This window comes from Glycine soja, chromosome 15 (assembly GCF_004193775.1).
Source record: "Glycine soja cultivar W05 chromosome 15, ASM419377v2, whole genome shotgun sequence".
NCBI lineage: Eukaryota > Viridiplantae > Streptophyta > Magnoliopsida > Fabales > Fabaceae > Glycine > Glycine soja.
In genome coordinates, this window is record NC_041016.1 from 23671133 (window position 1) to 23687184 (window position 16052).

At 34.7% G+C, this 16052-nt stretch overlaps 1 protein-coding gene across 1 annotated transcript; it reads right to left on the minus strand.

The window, feature by feature from the left end:
• Positions 1–5812: 5812 nt before the first annotated feature.
• On the minus strand, positions 5813–7138 carry LOC114385979. Its single transcript, XM_028346003.1, has 4 exons — positions 6735–7138; positions 6413–6500; positions 6161–6301; positions 5813–6025 (listed from the first exon to the last, which is right to left on the minus strand). Exons 1-4 carry the CDS (start codon positions 7136–7138, stop codon positions 5813–5815), a joined length of 846 nt encoding a protein of 281 aa, XP_028201804.1.
• Between the last annotated feature and the right edge of the window lie 8914 nt (positions 7139–16052).

Sequence of the window (16052 nt, forward strand, 5' to 3'; positions counted from 1 at the left end):
AATTTACAGTGCAGTTAAGACGGATCTCAATGGAAAAGTCATTACTAATGACGATGATAAAGAGATTCCTGACGCTGTTAACACATTAATATTTACAATAGCCCAACATTTCATTGGAGACCCATCCTTGTGGAAAGACATATCCGCAGAATTATTATCAAATCTTAAGTGTAGAACCTTAGCAGATTTTAGGTGGTACAGAGATACTTTCCTAACTAGGGTTTACACAAGAGAAGACAGTCAACAACCTTTTTGGAAAGAAAAATTTCTAGCTGGTCTTCCCAGATCATTAGGAGACAAAGTTAGAGATAAAATCCGTAGTCAATCTGCCAATGGAGATATTCCATATGAAAACTTAAGTTATGGTCAATTAATTTCCTATGTCCAAAAGGTAGCCTTAAAAATCTGCCAGGACAACAAGATTCAGAGGCAATTAGCCAAAGAAAAAGCTCAAACAAAGAGAGATTTAGGTTCCTTCTGTGAACAATTTGGCTTACCAGCCTGTCCAAAACAAAAGAAAAAACAAACCTCTAGGAAAGAAGCCCACGATCATAAGCCAGCCAATAACAGAAGATTTCCAAAACAGAGATACTCTCACAAACCCTCAACCAGTAGAGAAATAGAAAATCCTAAACAAAAAATAAAATAAAAAATAACGTGCTACAATTATGGAAAACAAGGCCACATTAGCAAATATTGTAGACTAAAGAAGAAGTTAAGAAACCTTAACCTAGAACCCTCAATTGAAGAGCAAATAAACAATTTGCTCATAGAAACCTCGGAGGAGGAAACAGAAACAGAAACTTCATCCTCCGTACTTTCCGATGAAAACCTAAACCTAATCCAACAAGATGACCAACTAACATCAACAGATGATGATGGGCAAGTCAATACTCTAACGAGAGAACAAGATCTCTTGTTTGAAGCAATCAATTCCATACCTGACTCCCAGGAAAAGAAGGTTTTCCTGGAAAAACTCAAGAAAACATTAGAGGTAAAACCTAGACAAAAGGATTTTATCACGAACAACAAATTTGATGTAAGTAACATACTCAAGAGACTAGAAAATTCTTCAACAAAGCCAATGACAATTCAAGATCTCCAAACAGAGATAAACAATCTAAAAAGAGAAGTAAAAGAACTTCGTCAACAACAAGAAATTCATCAGATCATTCTTTCTCAGCTTGAGGAAGATAGTGATTCTAAAAATGCCAACAACAGTGAAGAAAATCAACCAGAAAATTTAGAAGATGATATGTTTATGGGATTAATCAACAAGATTAAAATCCAAAAATTTTACATAAACATAAAGATAATTATTAATGATTTTATTTTAGAAACAATGGCCCTATTTGACACTGGGGCTGATTCAAACTGTATTTTAGAAGGATTAATTCCTACAAAATTCTTTGAGAAAACCTCAGAAAAACTAAGTACGGCAAACGGCTCAAAATTAAAAATTAATTTTAAGCTATCAAATGCAATCATTGAAAACCAAGGTCTTAGGATCAACACAAACTTTCTTCTGGTAAAAAACCTTAAGAATGAAGTAATCTTAGGAACGCCCTTCATTAGAGCCCTGTTTCCCATCCAAATATCTAATGAAGGAATAACCACAAATTATTTAGGAAGAAAGATTATATTTAATTTTTCTACTAAACCAATTTCCAGAAATATAAATTTCATAGAAAATAAGATTAATCAAATTAACTTCTTAAAAGAAGAAGTATCTTTTAATAATATTCAGATACAACTAGGAAAACCCCAAGTAAAAGATAAAATTCAATCTTTACTATATCATATTGAATCAGCTGTCTGTTCTGATTTGCCACATGCATTTTGGGACAGAAAGAAACATATTGTTGATCTCCCCTATGAGAAAGACTTTAGGGAAAAACAAATTCCCACAAAAGCCAGACCGATCCAAATGAATGAAGAACTTCTTCAATACTGTCAAAAGGAAATCAAGGATTTGCTTGATAAAGGCCTAATCCGGAAAAGCAAAAGCCCATGGTCTTGTGCGGCTTTTTATGTCAACAAACAATCTGAGATTGAGCGTGGAACACCCCGCTTAGTCATAAATTACAAACCACTAAATCAAGCATTACAATGGATTAGATATCCTATTCCAAACAAAAGAGATTTGCTTAACAGATTAAATTCTGCAAAGATATTTTCAAAGTTTGATATGAAATCTGGATTTTGGCAAATCCAAATCCAAGAATCAGATAGGTACAAAACAGCGTTTACTGTACCTTTCGGGCAATATGAGTGGAACGTAATGCCATTCGGACTGAAGAATGCCCCTTCAGAATTTCAAAAAATTATGAATGATATTTTTAATTCCTATTCAAAATTTGTCATTGTCTACATAGATGATGTTTTAATCTTTTCCCAAAACATTGACCAGCATTTCAAACATCTCCAAACTTTCATCCATATCATCAAACAAAATGGTTTGGCAGTCTCCAAATCAAAAATCAATCTTTTCCAAACACGAATTCGATTCCTTGGTCACAATATTTATCAAGGTACAATTGTTCCAATCGAAAGGTCAATTGAGTTTGCTAGCAAATTCCCCAACCAAATCTTAGACAAAACCCAGTTACAAAGATTTCTAGGTTGTCTAAATTACGTAGGTGAATTTGTCCCCTACTTAAACAATATTGTCAAACCATTGCATGACAGGCTAAAGAAAAATCCGCCTCCTTGGTCTGACCTCCATACCCAAACAGTTAAAGAAATCAAAGTCAAAGTCCAATCCATAAAATGTCTGTATCTTCCCATTCCACAGGCATTCAAAATTGTCGAAACTGATGAATCAGACATCGGTTACGGTGGCATCCTCAAACAACAAGTACATGGTCAAGAACATGTCATCGCATATACTTCAAAACACTGGAATCCTGCACAATTAAAGTATTCAACTGTTAAAAAAGAAGTTTTAGCAATTGTTTTGTGCATTTCCAAATTTCAATCTGATTTATTAAATCAAAATTTTTTAGTAAGAGTTGACTGCAAATCAGCCAAAGATATTTTACAGAAGGATGTAAAAAACCTTGCCTCAAAACAGATTTTTGCAAGATGGCAAGCAATTTTAAGTGTCTTTGATTTTAATATAGAATATATCAAGGGCTCTTCCAACTCTCTACCTGACTACCTCACCCGTGAATTTTTACAGAAAATTCCCGATGCCTCCTAAGGTGTCTAGTTCCTTCGGCAGAGGAGGAAGATCCAGTACGAAAGGTAAAGAAGCTCTACTGGCTCTACCAGAGCCAATAACCAAAAAGGCAACTACAACATCTTCTGGGTCACCTACCCAGACTGGGTCATCAACCCAGAAAGGAAAACTTGAAGGGTCATTAACCCAAACAACTACCGTCAAATCTGAGTCATCAACTCAGGAATCTCCAAAACCAACAACAACCAAACAGACCGTGGCTGACTATGCCTGGTCAATACAAACTCTCCTGGCCTTAGAAGACATAGGCCTCACCAAAATACCAAAATTAGCCAAAAAGACCTGGGCAGAAATGGCCTCAGAATCAGACGATGATTCTGAAACAGATCTACAAAAACAAATCCAAAAGGCCAAACAGACCAAAACCGTCTGTAACCAAAAACCAAGCCAATCGTTGACTCAACAAGAATCAACACCACAGCCCGGTAAAAGTTACATTTCAAAAAACAAATTTTTCAGTGTTTTACAAATGGAACCAGAATACTGGGACAAGAATCCTTTCAAAGCAACCGCCAAAGTATTCCCCCAGGGATTCCATTACAGGCCTATAGCCGCAAACAAAACCCGCAAATTCTACGAATTCATCCTAATAGATACAAACTCAGTATCTATTAAACACTTCAAAGACCCCAAAGATCCAAATTTAAATACCCATTCCACAATCCAAATCCTGAAGGTTATGCAGCCACGACATTATGGCCCAAACTTAAACCAACCCAAAAAAATTCTCTGCACCATTTGATCCTGCAGGGTATAATTATTGGGATTACGTTGACGCCTAGACCAATGTGTTCTGGCATCAAAATAGTAAATTCAAGCATTCATGGCTGATTTACTTCAAAAATAATACTGCATATAATTTTCCAAATTGGTTCCTCCAATGGTGGAACTACTTCGGACCAATTCCACAAATATTTCCAGAAGAAGTCCAACAGGGATTCGAACAATTCAACAAGCTCTATAATAGCAAGGAATCACGAATTCCGGCAGATTTAAAGTATTTTTCCAGTTTTGCCTTGTCATGGATCTTTTCATGGCAATACAGATACGGAAAAACTGAAAACAACAAGCAATACCCACCGTTACAGAGACACGCCTTTGTAAAATGGTGGTCACAATTCGATACTTCAAAGGCTGCTCCAGATCAAGTCAAGAACTGGTTCCAGAGCAATCCTGAGTTCCTTAAACCTGCTGATCCGGAGACATCTTTGTTTCTAAATCAGAAGTCGCAACTAGCAGCATTCTTAGCAAGCTCAAAATCTAAAGAAATTCTTGCTCAGAATCTCAAAGAAGTTCTGCAACTACTTCAACAGGAAGTGGAAGAAGAACCTTCCAAGAAGGAAACTGAATCATCAGAGACTAATGATGACCAAGAAGATGATCCATTCTACCAGAATGAGGATGACTGTTTTGGTATATCATTGGACGATGATTAATTAGTTGTAATAATCATGAATTATTGTAACTAACTTGTCAGTTTCTTTTAAATAATGTAATTTGTAAAAAGTTTTGTAACAGTCCCGGTAAACATTACCGATACTGCAGAAACAGTAAAAATTGGGTCTATTTAAAGGATTCCTTGTCCCCTTTGTGAGGCACCCTTTCAGATAGACTCAGAATCAGGTTTTAGAGAGAGAAGCTCTGCCTAGGGACAAACTCTTTGTAAGCTTTTCTTTCAGTTTCAATAAATTTCAAGTTCTATTTTTCATATCTCCCTTCTCCCTTCACCGATCCTGTGCGGCTCTGCCGCCGCTTCGGTTTCTTTGTTTTCAAAAACCTGGGTTTGTAAGCCTTTTCGGTGTGCCCTTGATATCTGCTTTACAAGTTTATAATTCTTACGTTTGATTTTATCATACTGCATTCTTACTTCCTATTTGTCCGTTTGATCTTACTCCACTGATCTCTGAAAGGTACTAAAGGTACTACAGGATAGCACAGGAGAGAAGATCTCCTGAAACAGATAACAAAAACCAGAAATACAATTGCCCTACAAGAAGCCAACAGGAGCCTGACCCTACAGACCACACTCTAGTTAAAAGTCATAGACATAGCTGAGGACCATTGATGGAAAGGAACATTAAAGTCCTTTTCCCACCCCCTCAGCCAGGACCAAGTGAGAAAATTTGTGTTATCCACCAACTTAGAGATGTGAAAAGGTTGATTATGAAAGATCATATCATTTCGGAGCTTCCATATTGACCTTGTAGCTGTTATCCACCATATTTTCCTTCTTGTATTGGTAACCTTCGAGCCTACGATGGAGGAGTGCTGGAGGAAATTATCCATGGGCCTACAATGAAGAACTCTGTCCTCCCTAACCCAGGAGTTGAATTCCCACCACAGAGGCATAACGTTTTGACAAGTGAAAAACAGATGAAAGGCAGATTCAGATTTGCTTTGATCGAAGGGACACAGGTCATTGTCAATCTCAACTTGTCTCCTAGATAAGTTCTCCTTAGAGGGAAGCCTATCCCAAAGTAATCTCCAGGCAAAAGATAGAGCTCTAGGAGGAATTTTAATGTCCCAAAGCTGGTAGAAACCTAGGCATTGATCTTCAAAAGACTGCTCAGCTCAAATGCAAAGATAAGCATATTTGGTAGAGAAGATCCCGTTAGATGCAGCTCCCCACTCAAAATTATCCTTAAACCTAGCATTTAGGTTGATAGCAGCAGTCTGATCAATAAAGGCTGAAGCTATCCCCAACTCATTATCAAACAAATTTCGCCTCCAAGAGAACATCCATTCCCACCCAGATTCACAGAAAGAACCCAAATTTGTTACTGTCTGAAGTCTTTGTAAGGAAATTCGATATAATTCTGGATATTTTTCTTTAAGAGTTATCCCACCATGAACCCAAGAGTCCTCCTAGAACAAAATTTGATCTCCTCTTCCCAACTTCCAAATAAACTGCTTAGAAACCTCAGCCATACTCCGATGTTGATTAATGGATCTCAAGTCATACCACCAGTGAGAGAAATGTGGCTTTGGTGGCCCCTCTTCCAAGCCTCTCCAGCCTCTGTACTTCGAAATCAGAATTCGGCTCCAGAGTTGATCAATTTGCTGAAACATCAACCATTTCCATTTAATTAGAAGAGCATTGTTGAGGGCCTTGATGTCTTTAATTCCCAATCCTCCCCTTTCTCTAGATGCACAAACTTGAATCCAAGATACCCAAGCAATCTTCTTCCCTTCTAAGTTGCGACCCCAAAGAAAGTTTCTTTTAATGGCTGTTAGTCTATTAATCACTATTGAGTGGGTCCTGAAAAAGGACAGATAGAACAAGGGCAATGCTGTTAAAACAACATTAATTAGGGTGATTCTGCCAGCCATAGAGATGCTTCTTTGGTTTCATTTGTTCAAGCTAGCCTTGAATTTCCTAATTATAGGTTCCCACACCACCTTCCTTCTCGGATTGATAGCTATTGGCAGCCCTAGGTAACATAAAGGAAAATGAAGCATGACACAGTTTAAGAAATCAGCAGCAATACAACACCACTCCTCAGATTGCCCAATTGCTCCAAATTGGCTCTTGGCAAAATTGATTCTCAGGCCAGAAACCATCTTATAGCTTCTAAGAACGGCCTTCACAGCTTTAACATTATCCACTGAAGCTTCCCCAAAAAAAATGGTGTCGTCAGCAAATTGGAGGATATTCACTGGAACCTTGTTCTTCCCCACCAAGAAGCTTTGGAAGCAATCTTTTATTGTTGCTTCCCTCATCATTCCTGTCAAGCCTTCAGCAACCAAGTCAAACAATAGAGGGGCCAAAGGATCCCCTTGTCTCAAACCTCTTTGAGGCTTAAATTCAGAGGTTGAGCTTCCATTCAATAGAATAGATATAGAGGCTGATGTGAGGCACCCCTTAATCCATCCAATCCATCTGTCATGGAACCTCATTCTTCTCATCATATAAAAAAGGAATTGCCAAGACACTAAATCATAGGCTTTTTCAAAATCCACATTAAACACAAAGCAGGACCTCTTAGACCTCCTAGCCTCCTCAAGTACCTCATTAGCAACCAGAACACTCATCAATAAGATGATTCATGACCTTGCTAAGCCAGTTAGCTAGTAATTTAGCAATGATTTTGTAAACACATCCTATGAGGGAGGTAGGTTTGAAATCACTAATAGATTGAGGGTCCTTAATCTTAGGGATAAGGGCAATGAATGAGGAATTGAGGCCCTTAGGGAATGAAGCATTCACATGAAATTCTGCAATAAACCATAGGAACTCAGGTTTCAAATCCTTCCAAAAATGTTTAATAAATCTGAAATTATATCCATCTGGCCCTGGGCTTTTGTCATTGCCACAAGCCCACACTACACACCTTATCTCCTCCTCTTTAAACGGCTCAACCATCATTTCCCTCTGAATTTAAGTATTTAAAGAATTTCTAGGATTTCCTAAATTTGTCAATCTATTATGCTGTGGGCTATGATTTTCCTGATGCCATACAAGAAAATTGAGCAGCCAAATAGAATCACTGGATTCTTCTGACTTTCAAAGGGATAAAAATTGGTCTCTCAATCATGAAATCAACAAGCTAAGTTGGTAATGTTGCTTGGATCATGCTGTTTTTGTTTTCAGAACATAAAACATGTTATGTTCGGCCTTTTTTTACTATTTTTTCATTTAAGAAGTTGGAAAAAATAAAGAAAATATAATATAAATCTTTCGGGGAGGAAATGAATCAATGCTTTAGATTTAGTACATTCACAGGGAAGGCCCTACTGCAATATTAGTGGGAGTTCATGGACTAATTGAGACAAAGTAAAAGTTGAAGGTGGCTATTCGCAGAAGGCATAATTATGAATTTTTCTCAATAATTAGTAGGGATAGAAAATCAAACTTGAGGTTGAGGGGATAAATACAGAATTGCTTTGGAGAAATGTCAATAAGTTCAAATACAACCTAAGAAAAGTGTTAAAGAGCAAATAGATTTGATGAAAGCAAGAAAACCAACTTGGTTCATAATAGGGCATACGTTCAGGTTTGCTCAATTGAATATACTCATTACTCAATAAATTATTTCCAACAATGAGGACCAGTACATGATATAAAAACGGCTAGTGTATTGACCAAAACACAAACAAATAAATAAACAGCGATAAATATGAAAGAGAAAGTATAAATAGATAAAAGCTTAAGAAAAGCGATGATTTTGTGTCCTTGACAAATACTACTCCGGACCTAAATATAAACAAAATTAACTAACTTTTATGCTAATTAAGTTAGTAAATATCATTTAATTCCACTAATTACATTTAAGAAATAAACTTTTTTCCTAAAGTACCCTTCAATGGAACCTGATATCAAGGACAAAAAGAGTTATTGGAAATAGAATCTCAATTAATTGAAGGGTATTTTTGAGATAGTATCATTAAATAGGGTGAAAGTAGTTAAAATTTACTTATGAGTCATAAAAGGTTTTCTTTTTTTCTTTCTTAAAATTGATCCGGAGGGAGTAATACTTATTCTAAGGACTTCATCATTGTATTTGAAAAGAACAATATAAAAAATCCTTACCGTTGGTGGTTTTGGTAATAGTTATCAAGTTGATAATAGATATAAATTGGTGCTTTCATTGGCTTAAGTACCTAAAAAATTGTAAACATAATCAAGAGACAGTAAAAAGATCAACGTTATCAGTAATTCTTTTGGCAAGATATTAGCATTTTAATTCCAAAATTATTTATAATAACTAAATGAGGGATGACAAAGCATGCAAAGAATGTTATGATAGTGAAGTAACATCAGAACAACATGAAAGAAAATATCATATAATGCCATGTCCTTTTGAACAATGCCAAAACCCATCACCATCTACTACCAGACATGATTTTCATGGTTCATAATATCAACATCAGCACATATAATATTCTCTTGAAGGGTGGAAGATTCTTCACAGACTGTACTAACAAGATGCACATGGATAACAGATAACTAGCTCCATTTTAAGTAGACAAGCTTTTCACCACTCTAAGGGTCCATTTGGTAGAGAGGAAGGAAATATAGTAGATTGAAATAGAAAAGGTGAATGGAAATAGGTGAGAAATAAAGTGGAAATTAAAAGTGTTTGGCTGAAGAGAAATACAGAAGAAATAAGGAAACAAATAAAGAGATGAATGGAAATAGGTGAGAAATAGTGTGGAAAAATACTAGTGGACCCACCCCATTTCCACTCTATTTCCATTCAACAAACAACCAACATTATTTCCACTCCCCGTATTTCCACTCTCCCCACCCTATTTCCATGTTGCCAAACAGGGCATACAAGATCACACTATGCCACTTTAGAAAGTATAAGGGTATGTTACTGAAGGGGTTTGTGAATCCTGAGGCAACATTCAAAGATGTTTAAGGGGAAGCCAACCAATCATTCAAATGGAAGATTAAGGAATTAAGTGCCACTGATCTATTTAATTGAAAATTACTGAGTACTGAAGCAACAATCAATAAATGATGTAATTAATCTAAAATTGAACTATCACCTTTAAGAATCGTGAACAGTTTTTTGAGATTTAGTCATCTTTAATATATGTGACCTTATTACTTCTAAATTCTTCAGGTACACAGTCAATGTCATACCTATCCACAATTTCAAAAACCTACAAATTCATAGGTCAAATAAATATTGTAGAAAGCATGGGGATTTAGAAGGGAGAAAGGAAAAAGATTCAGTGAATAATATCAACAAAGTATATGATTGCCACACACACACACACACACACACACACACACACACACACACACACACACACACACACACACACACACACACACACACACACACACACACACACACACACACATATATATATATATATATATATATATATATATATAAAATCATCTGTCAGAAAATCCATCAATGCAGTACCAAAACTTGCAGTGTCCTAAACCAACAAAATTAGTTCAAAACCTGCCAAGAAAGTAACACTCACCATCATCTCGTGTTGAATGTCCTAGAATTGCTTGTGCTCCTGTGCTAACTGTTGGCAAACTCCCTCCATGAAGATCCATTACCACAGCTACCCAAGTTCTTGGTGTGTCTCCTTACAAATTAACTACCCAATTTTCACCAGCAGTTGCATTTGCCCAATACTGCATTACGGGTGAATAGTTACTCATCAATTCCTATTCTCATTTTAGTTATAGTTTACACCAGAGCTTGTATTCAATAATTGAAAAGCAGAAAAATACTATAAGTTAATCTGTAATACTATCTGCATTACAATTCGTGATGTTGTATGGAACTAAGCATTGAGCAACAAAAAGGTAACAAGAGAATAAACTCAGCATAACAGATATGAGAATGTTGCATTGGATGAGTCCATATATCAGACAAGATAGGATTAGGAATGAATTTAAAGAGAGAGTTGGGGTAGCACCTGATACAAGAAAAATAAAAAAGGTAGAATGTCACCTTAGGTGGTTGGGCAGTAGAAGCTAATCATTAGTAGAGTGGACCAATTCATCAAATAGAGAACGGCAATATCACTAGAGGTAGAGGGAGATCAAGAAAAACCATATGCAAAATCATTTAAAAAAATGGAGGCTAATAGTTTGTAGGACATGATTCGTAATAGTACAATATTACACTGTTTGATTTATGCAACAAATCGCACCTAATGAGAAAATCTTTGGTTCTTGTTGTTGTTAGTTCCAATTTGCCACGGCATTTAGACAGGGTAGACGACAACAAAGCATCTCCAACAAAGAAAAAAAAATAAGGGTAGTGTTTTTCAGTCCCAATCCCAATATATCTTAAATAGCACGATTAGAAACCCAAATGAGCATCATTAAAACTAATCAAAAGGCATAGGATATCTTACACTTACAAGTTACATGTCTTAACAACGCGGCAAATCTGAAATCTTAATGACGAAGAAAATATGCATTACCTGGAATAATGATGGGTACATCTCAGAGCGTAGTGGAGTGAAACAGAAGCAAGGGAAGAAATAGGAGATGGAGAGAGAAAGAGAGGAATGAATATTCTTCGACGGAAAGTTGGCGCCGGTACCGAAGGTATTTCTTGAGTTCATGTGAAGAGTAGATCCGCACGAGGAAATGGTTGTGGCATTTTTTTGGACAGTGAGGCATACTATTTTTCTTAGTAGGTGATTTATGTTGATAAATTTTTGTTGCCCTTCTTTCGATTGTTTGGAAAAGAAATGTATGATTTTAAGATTTTGTTTGGGCGTCGTTGAATTTGGTGTTCTTGTTTGTGTTGCATAATTTTCTAGTTGTGAGTGTATTTCTACAAGCCAAATTAGGTCAATTATGCAAGAAGCAACGGTAACTTTGACATCAACATCAACATGCCTTAAAAGTGTATCAATAGTTGATGCTTTCAATGATGCTAAGAAAGCATTTTGCATAGATTTGTCGGGTGATTGTTCAACCATTGATAGAAGACTCTTAACCCACTACAATTCCAACACACACACAAAAAAAAGTAAGATCAAGAAATGTGATTTATATTTTTGGTCATTCATAAAGTTAAAAGTATGTCTTGAGACTTTCATAACCTTTAGTAGACATTGTTGAGCTTAAAATTACTTCTAACCCTTGTAGAACTAATAAAAGGTGATTAATTGATAAAGAAATTTTAACAATGATTTTCATATATTTGAACTAATTGTTAAAATTACCCAAAAAAACATATATACAACATCAACAACTCAAGAAAAATTATGAATGTAACAAATAAGTGAGAAAAACCTCAAACTATATGTCTAATATGAGTAATTATGCGTTAGGTAAAAAGAAAAATAATTTATAAAGAATAACAGGAGAAAAACAAACAATTACATGAAAACTTTATATATATATATATATATATATATATATATATATATATATATATATATATATATATATATCACTTATTTGCTACATTCTTAACAATTAATTTTAATAAAATTTATGAAAGTCTTTAGACATACTCTTAACTTTATAAATGACCAAAATATTAAGCACATTCATTTATCTTACTTTTTTTCTTCTTTTTTGTGTCGGAATTACAACGGTTTAAGAGTATGAACGATTGAACAATCACCCACCGAACCTTTACAAAATGCTCTCTCATCATCTTTGAAAGCATTAATTATTGATACACTTTTAAGGCATGCTGATATTAATGTTAAAGTTACAGTTGCCTCTTGAATAACTAATATAATTTGGCTTGTAGAAATACACTCATAGCTGGAAAATTATGCAAACCAAACAATAATACCAAATTCAGAGACATAAGCCCTAAGCAGAATCTTAAAATCATACACTTTTCCCAAACAACCAAAAAAAGGGCAAAAAAATATTAACATAAATCACTTACATGAAAGCAGAGTACATGCTTCACGGTCCAAAAAAAAAACACCACAACAATTTTCTTGTGTAGATCTACTCTTCCCACGGACTCAACAGATACCTCCGATATTCAAATTCACAACACAAAGGACCCAAACCAAAAACAACAAACACAAATGATAACCACAACCATGAAAGCCATAAAAAAACAAACACAAACCCACCGATTTCACCAACCCACCTTTACTAACCCTAAATCCAACACAACATTGTGCTCATCCATGTGGACCACACATGATGAAAACCCTAAATCATGAATCACAAATTCAGCATCCTAATAGGTAAAAAATTCAAGAAAATTGTAAAGATGAAAAGCAATAGCATATTAGATGAGAAATGGAAAAGAACAACGCCACAATCCCTAAGGATTGATAAGTTGAGGAGAATTTGTCAAATAAAATAAGAATTCTTTGATAAGAATTTAGGGTTCTACACAAGAACCAAGAGAAATCAATTCTCTCACAATTAACAAAAGCTAACTTTTCAGTTCATCCAAAACTGCTTACAAAATATGTCTTACGACCCTACTTATATTGTTCAACTAAAACCCTAGTAAGGCCTATTTCAGAAAGGCCCACTGAAGGTCCAACTAAACAACATAGTTAAAAAAACAAATAAAAGCCCAAACAAAGGCCCAAATTATAAAAATTACACAATATTCCTAATATAAAAGAAAAGTTTGAAGTCTTCTCGTTAGTCCCCTATCAACACATCAAGATGACACTTGTTTTAGTTTGGATACACATGGAAAATAATAAAAAGATGTTTTCCCCTTAACCATCATCATTAACGCCTAACTCATCTGCAAACAAACTCTTCTAATGGTCATCATATTAAAAGCTCATCCATCCAATGGTAACCAAAAGTTTTCGAACTTAGGAAATGAAACTAAGTTTCCCATGATAGAAGTTGTCTTGTCCTCTTTTGTCAAAATCTCAATCCCTGTTTGATTAGAGTTTGCATTACTATTGTCAATATTTCGGGAACTATTGGTTTACCCAAATCAACTTAACACCTACCACATGACTTATGTTTCATGACTTTAATATACCCCATGTAAAAAATTAAGGCTTAGATCTTAATTATAATTTTTACCTCAACTTTTTAATTTTTAGTGAATTTTACACTAAAAAAATTGATTTTATGCATTATATCTCTTAATTTTTTTTAAAAATTGTGAATTTTACCCTAACAATATTGCATTGCACTTTATACTCTTTTTTATTGTTAAAATATGTTAATGATATTTGATATATTCAATTTTTGTTTATGATTTCTGATAATTTTTTTTCTTCACTTTTACTTCTTGATCTTTGAAAATTTTTGTTTTTGATCCCTGTCGTTAGGATTTTTCCGTTAACTGATGACATGGTTGTTAACTTTTTAAAGATATGATTTGTGATGGTTTTAAAACAACTAGTATTGATTTAAAATTGCAAATTACAATTTCTTGTGATTAGAAACGGTTAGAAACAAGTGGAACCTAATGATAACCAACTCAAGTCTTTCTTCCACCAGTACCACCAACTACCATTGACCACATCATCTATGACCAATAGGCTCTTGCCAAACGCGGATGGGTCCCAAATACTGTACCCTCACTTGATGGCATCCACAATGTCGTGACAGCTGAAATTGACGAAGCAAAAGCACGAGTGACAAGGAAGTACATGACGTTGGAACAACCTTTGGCCGCAAAGAAAGTTGCTACGACATCGTCTTAGTCATTCTCTGCAAACAAGAAGCCCCACTCTCCTACCTTCCCTTCCTCTTTTCTCACTTTTTCCAAGAAATCTCATTCCTTCGCTCTAGGTTTGCTTTCCTTTTCTCAATTTTATTTTCTAATTCTCCCCTATTAATTTTATATTTTGCTCCGAGAGTGTGATTATTTCGAGGTTAATGTGTGTTAGTGGATTTTGCATTTCTAATTTGAAAACTGTCAAGATTGGAATTACGAGTTTTAAAGTGTTTCTTAGTTATATATGAATTGCGTTGGTGGGGTTTTGTTTGGTGTTAGGTTGTAGATCTAAGCATTGGTGGCTATGACGGTAGCACGAAGGTGGAGGTTGGGTTAGGTGAAGGTGGTTATAACTAGGGGAATGAAGCTATAAGAGATTTCTTTAGAATTCCATATCTAGATTTTTTTTCTTTTGTTTAATATGATGCATTGTTTCTTTAGAATTCCATATCTAGAATTCCATATGATGCATATCTATATCAATTGTTTCTCGCAGTTTCTAATGGTTAGAAATTATAATTTGCAATTCAAAATGAATATTGACAGTTTTAAAACCACCACAAATCATAACAGCATGGCTCAAACAATACTTTTCAAACATTAGGAAACAAAAGCAGAGGAAATTTTATTACGGATCACAAACATATTTTAGCATTTTTTTGGGACTAATTTTGCAACCAAGTTTTTTACTTTTTGGTGAATTTCACCCTTAACTTTTTTTTTAGCAAATTTTACCCCAACTTTTATTCTTATTAATGTACAAATGTTAAGGTAAAATTAGTAAGTTTCTTATATAGTGTGGAATAAAATATGTCAAATTAATTTGTTGGAGATAAAATTCACCAAAAATTAAAAGATTGAAGATAAAAACTACAATTACGTCAAAAGTTAATTAATTACATATTATGTATGTAATTGATTATTAGGTGTTTTAACAATGATTCAAGTTCTATTTGGTGGAGTTCCAGGGTCCTATTGCAGAAGCACCTTCTATTGATTTTCCAGCAAAAACATTTAATCCAAAGATAATCTTAGCCCTAAAATAAACAGTTTAAAATTGACAACTCATTAAGAATAACTTGCAAACTTCAGTGTCATATACTATTACATTATCTTGAAAAACTTTCAAGTTTCACCTAATCTAAGTTTTAAGATGACTTTTAACGTGCGTTAGTTGGCTTGCACCATGCATAATTTTTTTATAGACTTTAGATGTATTTTTTATTTATTTTTGCACTTGTATTTGTAGGGGTTGGTTGCGGTAATTAAGGAGCTTGGACATAATGTTGAACATAGGTTGTGTGAAACATTTATATGGGAATTGGAGAAAGAAGTATCTCCGAGCACATATGAGAGAATTGATGTGGATGACAGCTAGAGCAACTACTGTCCTTGATTGGGGAAAGGCTATGAACCAAATTAAGGTATATGATGCAAATGCTTGGAAGGATCTGGATAAGATAAACCCTGTTATTTTTTGGATGTAGTGTTTTATGAGGCTATGTAATGCACTCTTATGTAATTATATTTTTGCAATGTATAAGGATGGTGTTTGGGTACACACTTTTACAAAAGCCATTCTTATACATAAACAAATATATTAAGTTCATATTATACTTTATTTGATTAGCTATAAAACATATCATGCCATATTGAGGGACCAACTCGGTATAATTGACATAAAGAAAATCTTGAAA

Excerpts from the sequence above, each read along its gene's own strand:
- LOC114385979 (XM_028346003.1), bottom strand. The coding sequence starts at position 7,138 with ATGAGGTTCCATGACAGATGGATTGGATGGATTAAGGGGTGCCTCACA. Across the intron at positions 6,501-6,734 it reads ATTGGGCAATCTGAGGAGTG|GACCCACTCAATAGTGATTA; the intron begins GTGTTGTATTGC and ends GTCCTTTTTCAG. Across the intron at positions 6,302-6,412 it reads AAGGGAAGAAGATTGCTTGG|CAAATTGATCAACTCTGGAG; the intron begins GTATCTTGGATT and ends TTGATGTTTCAG.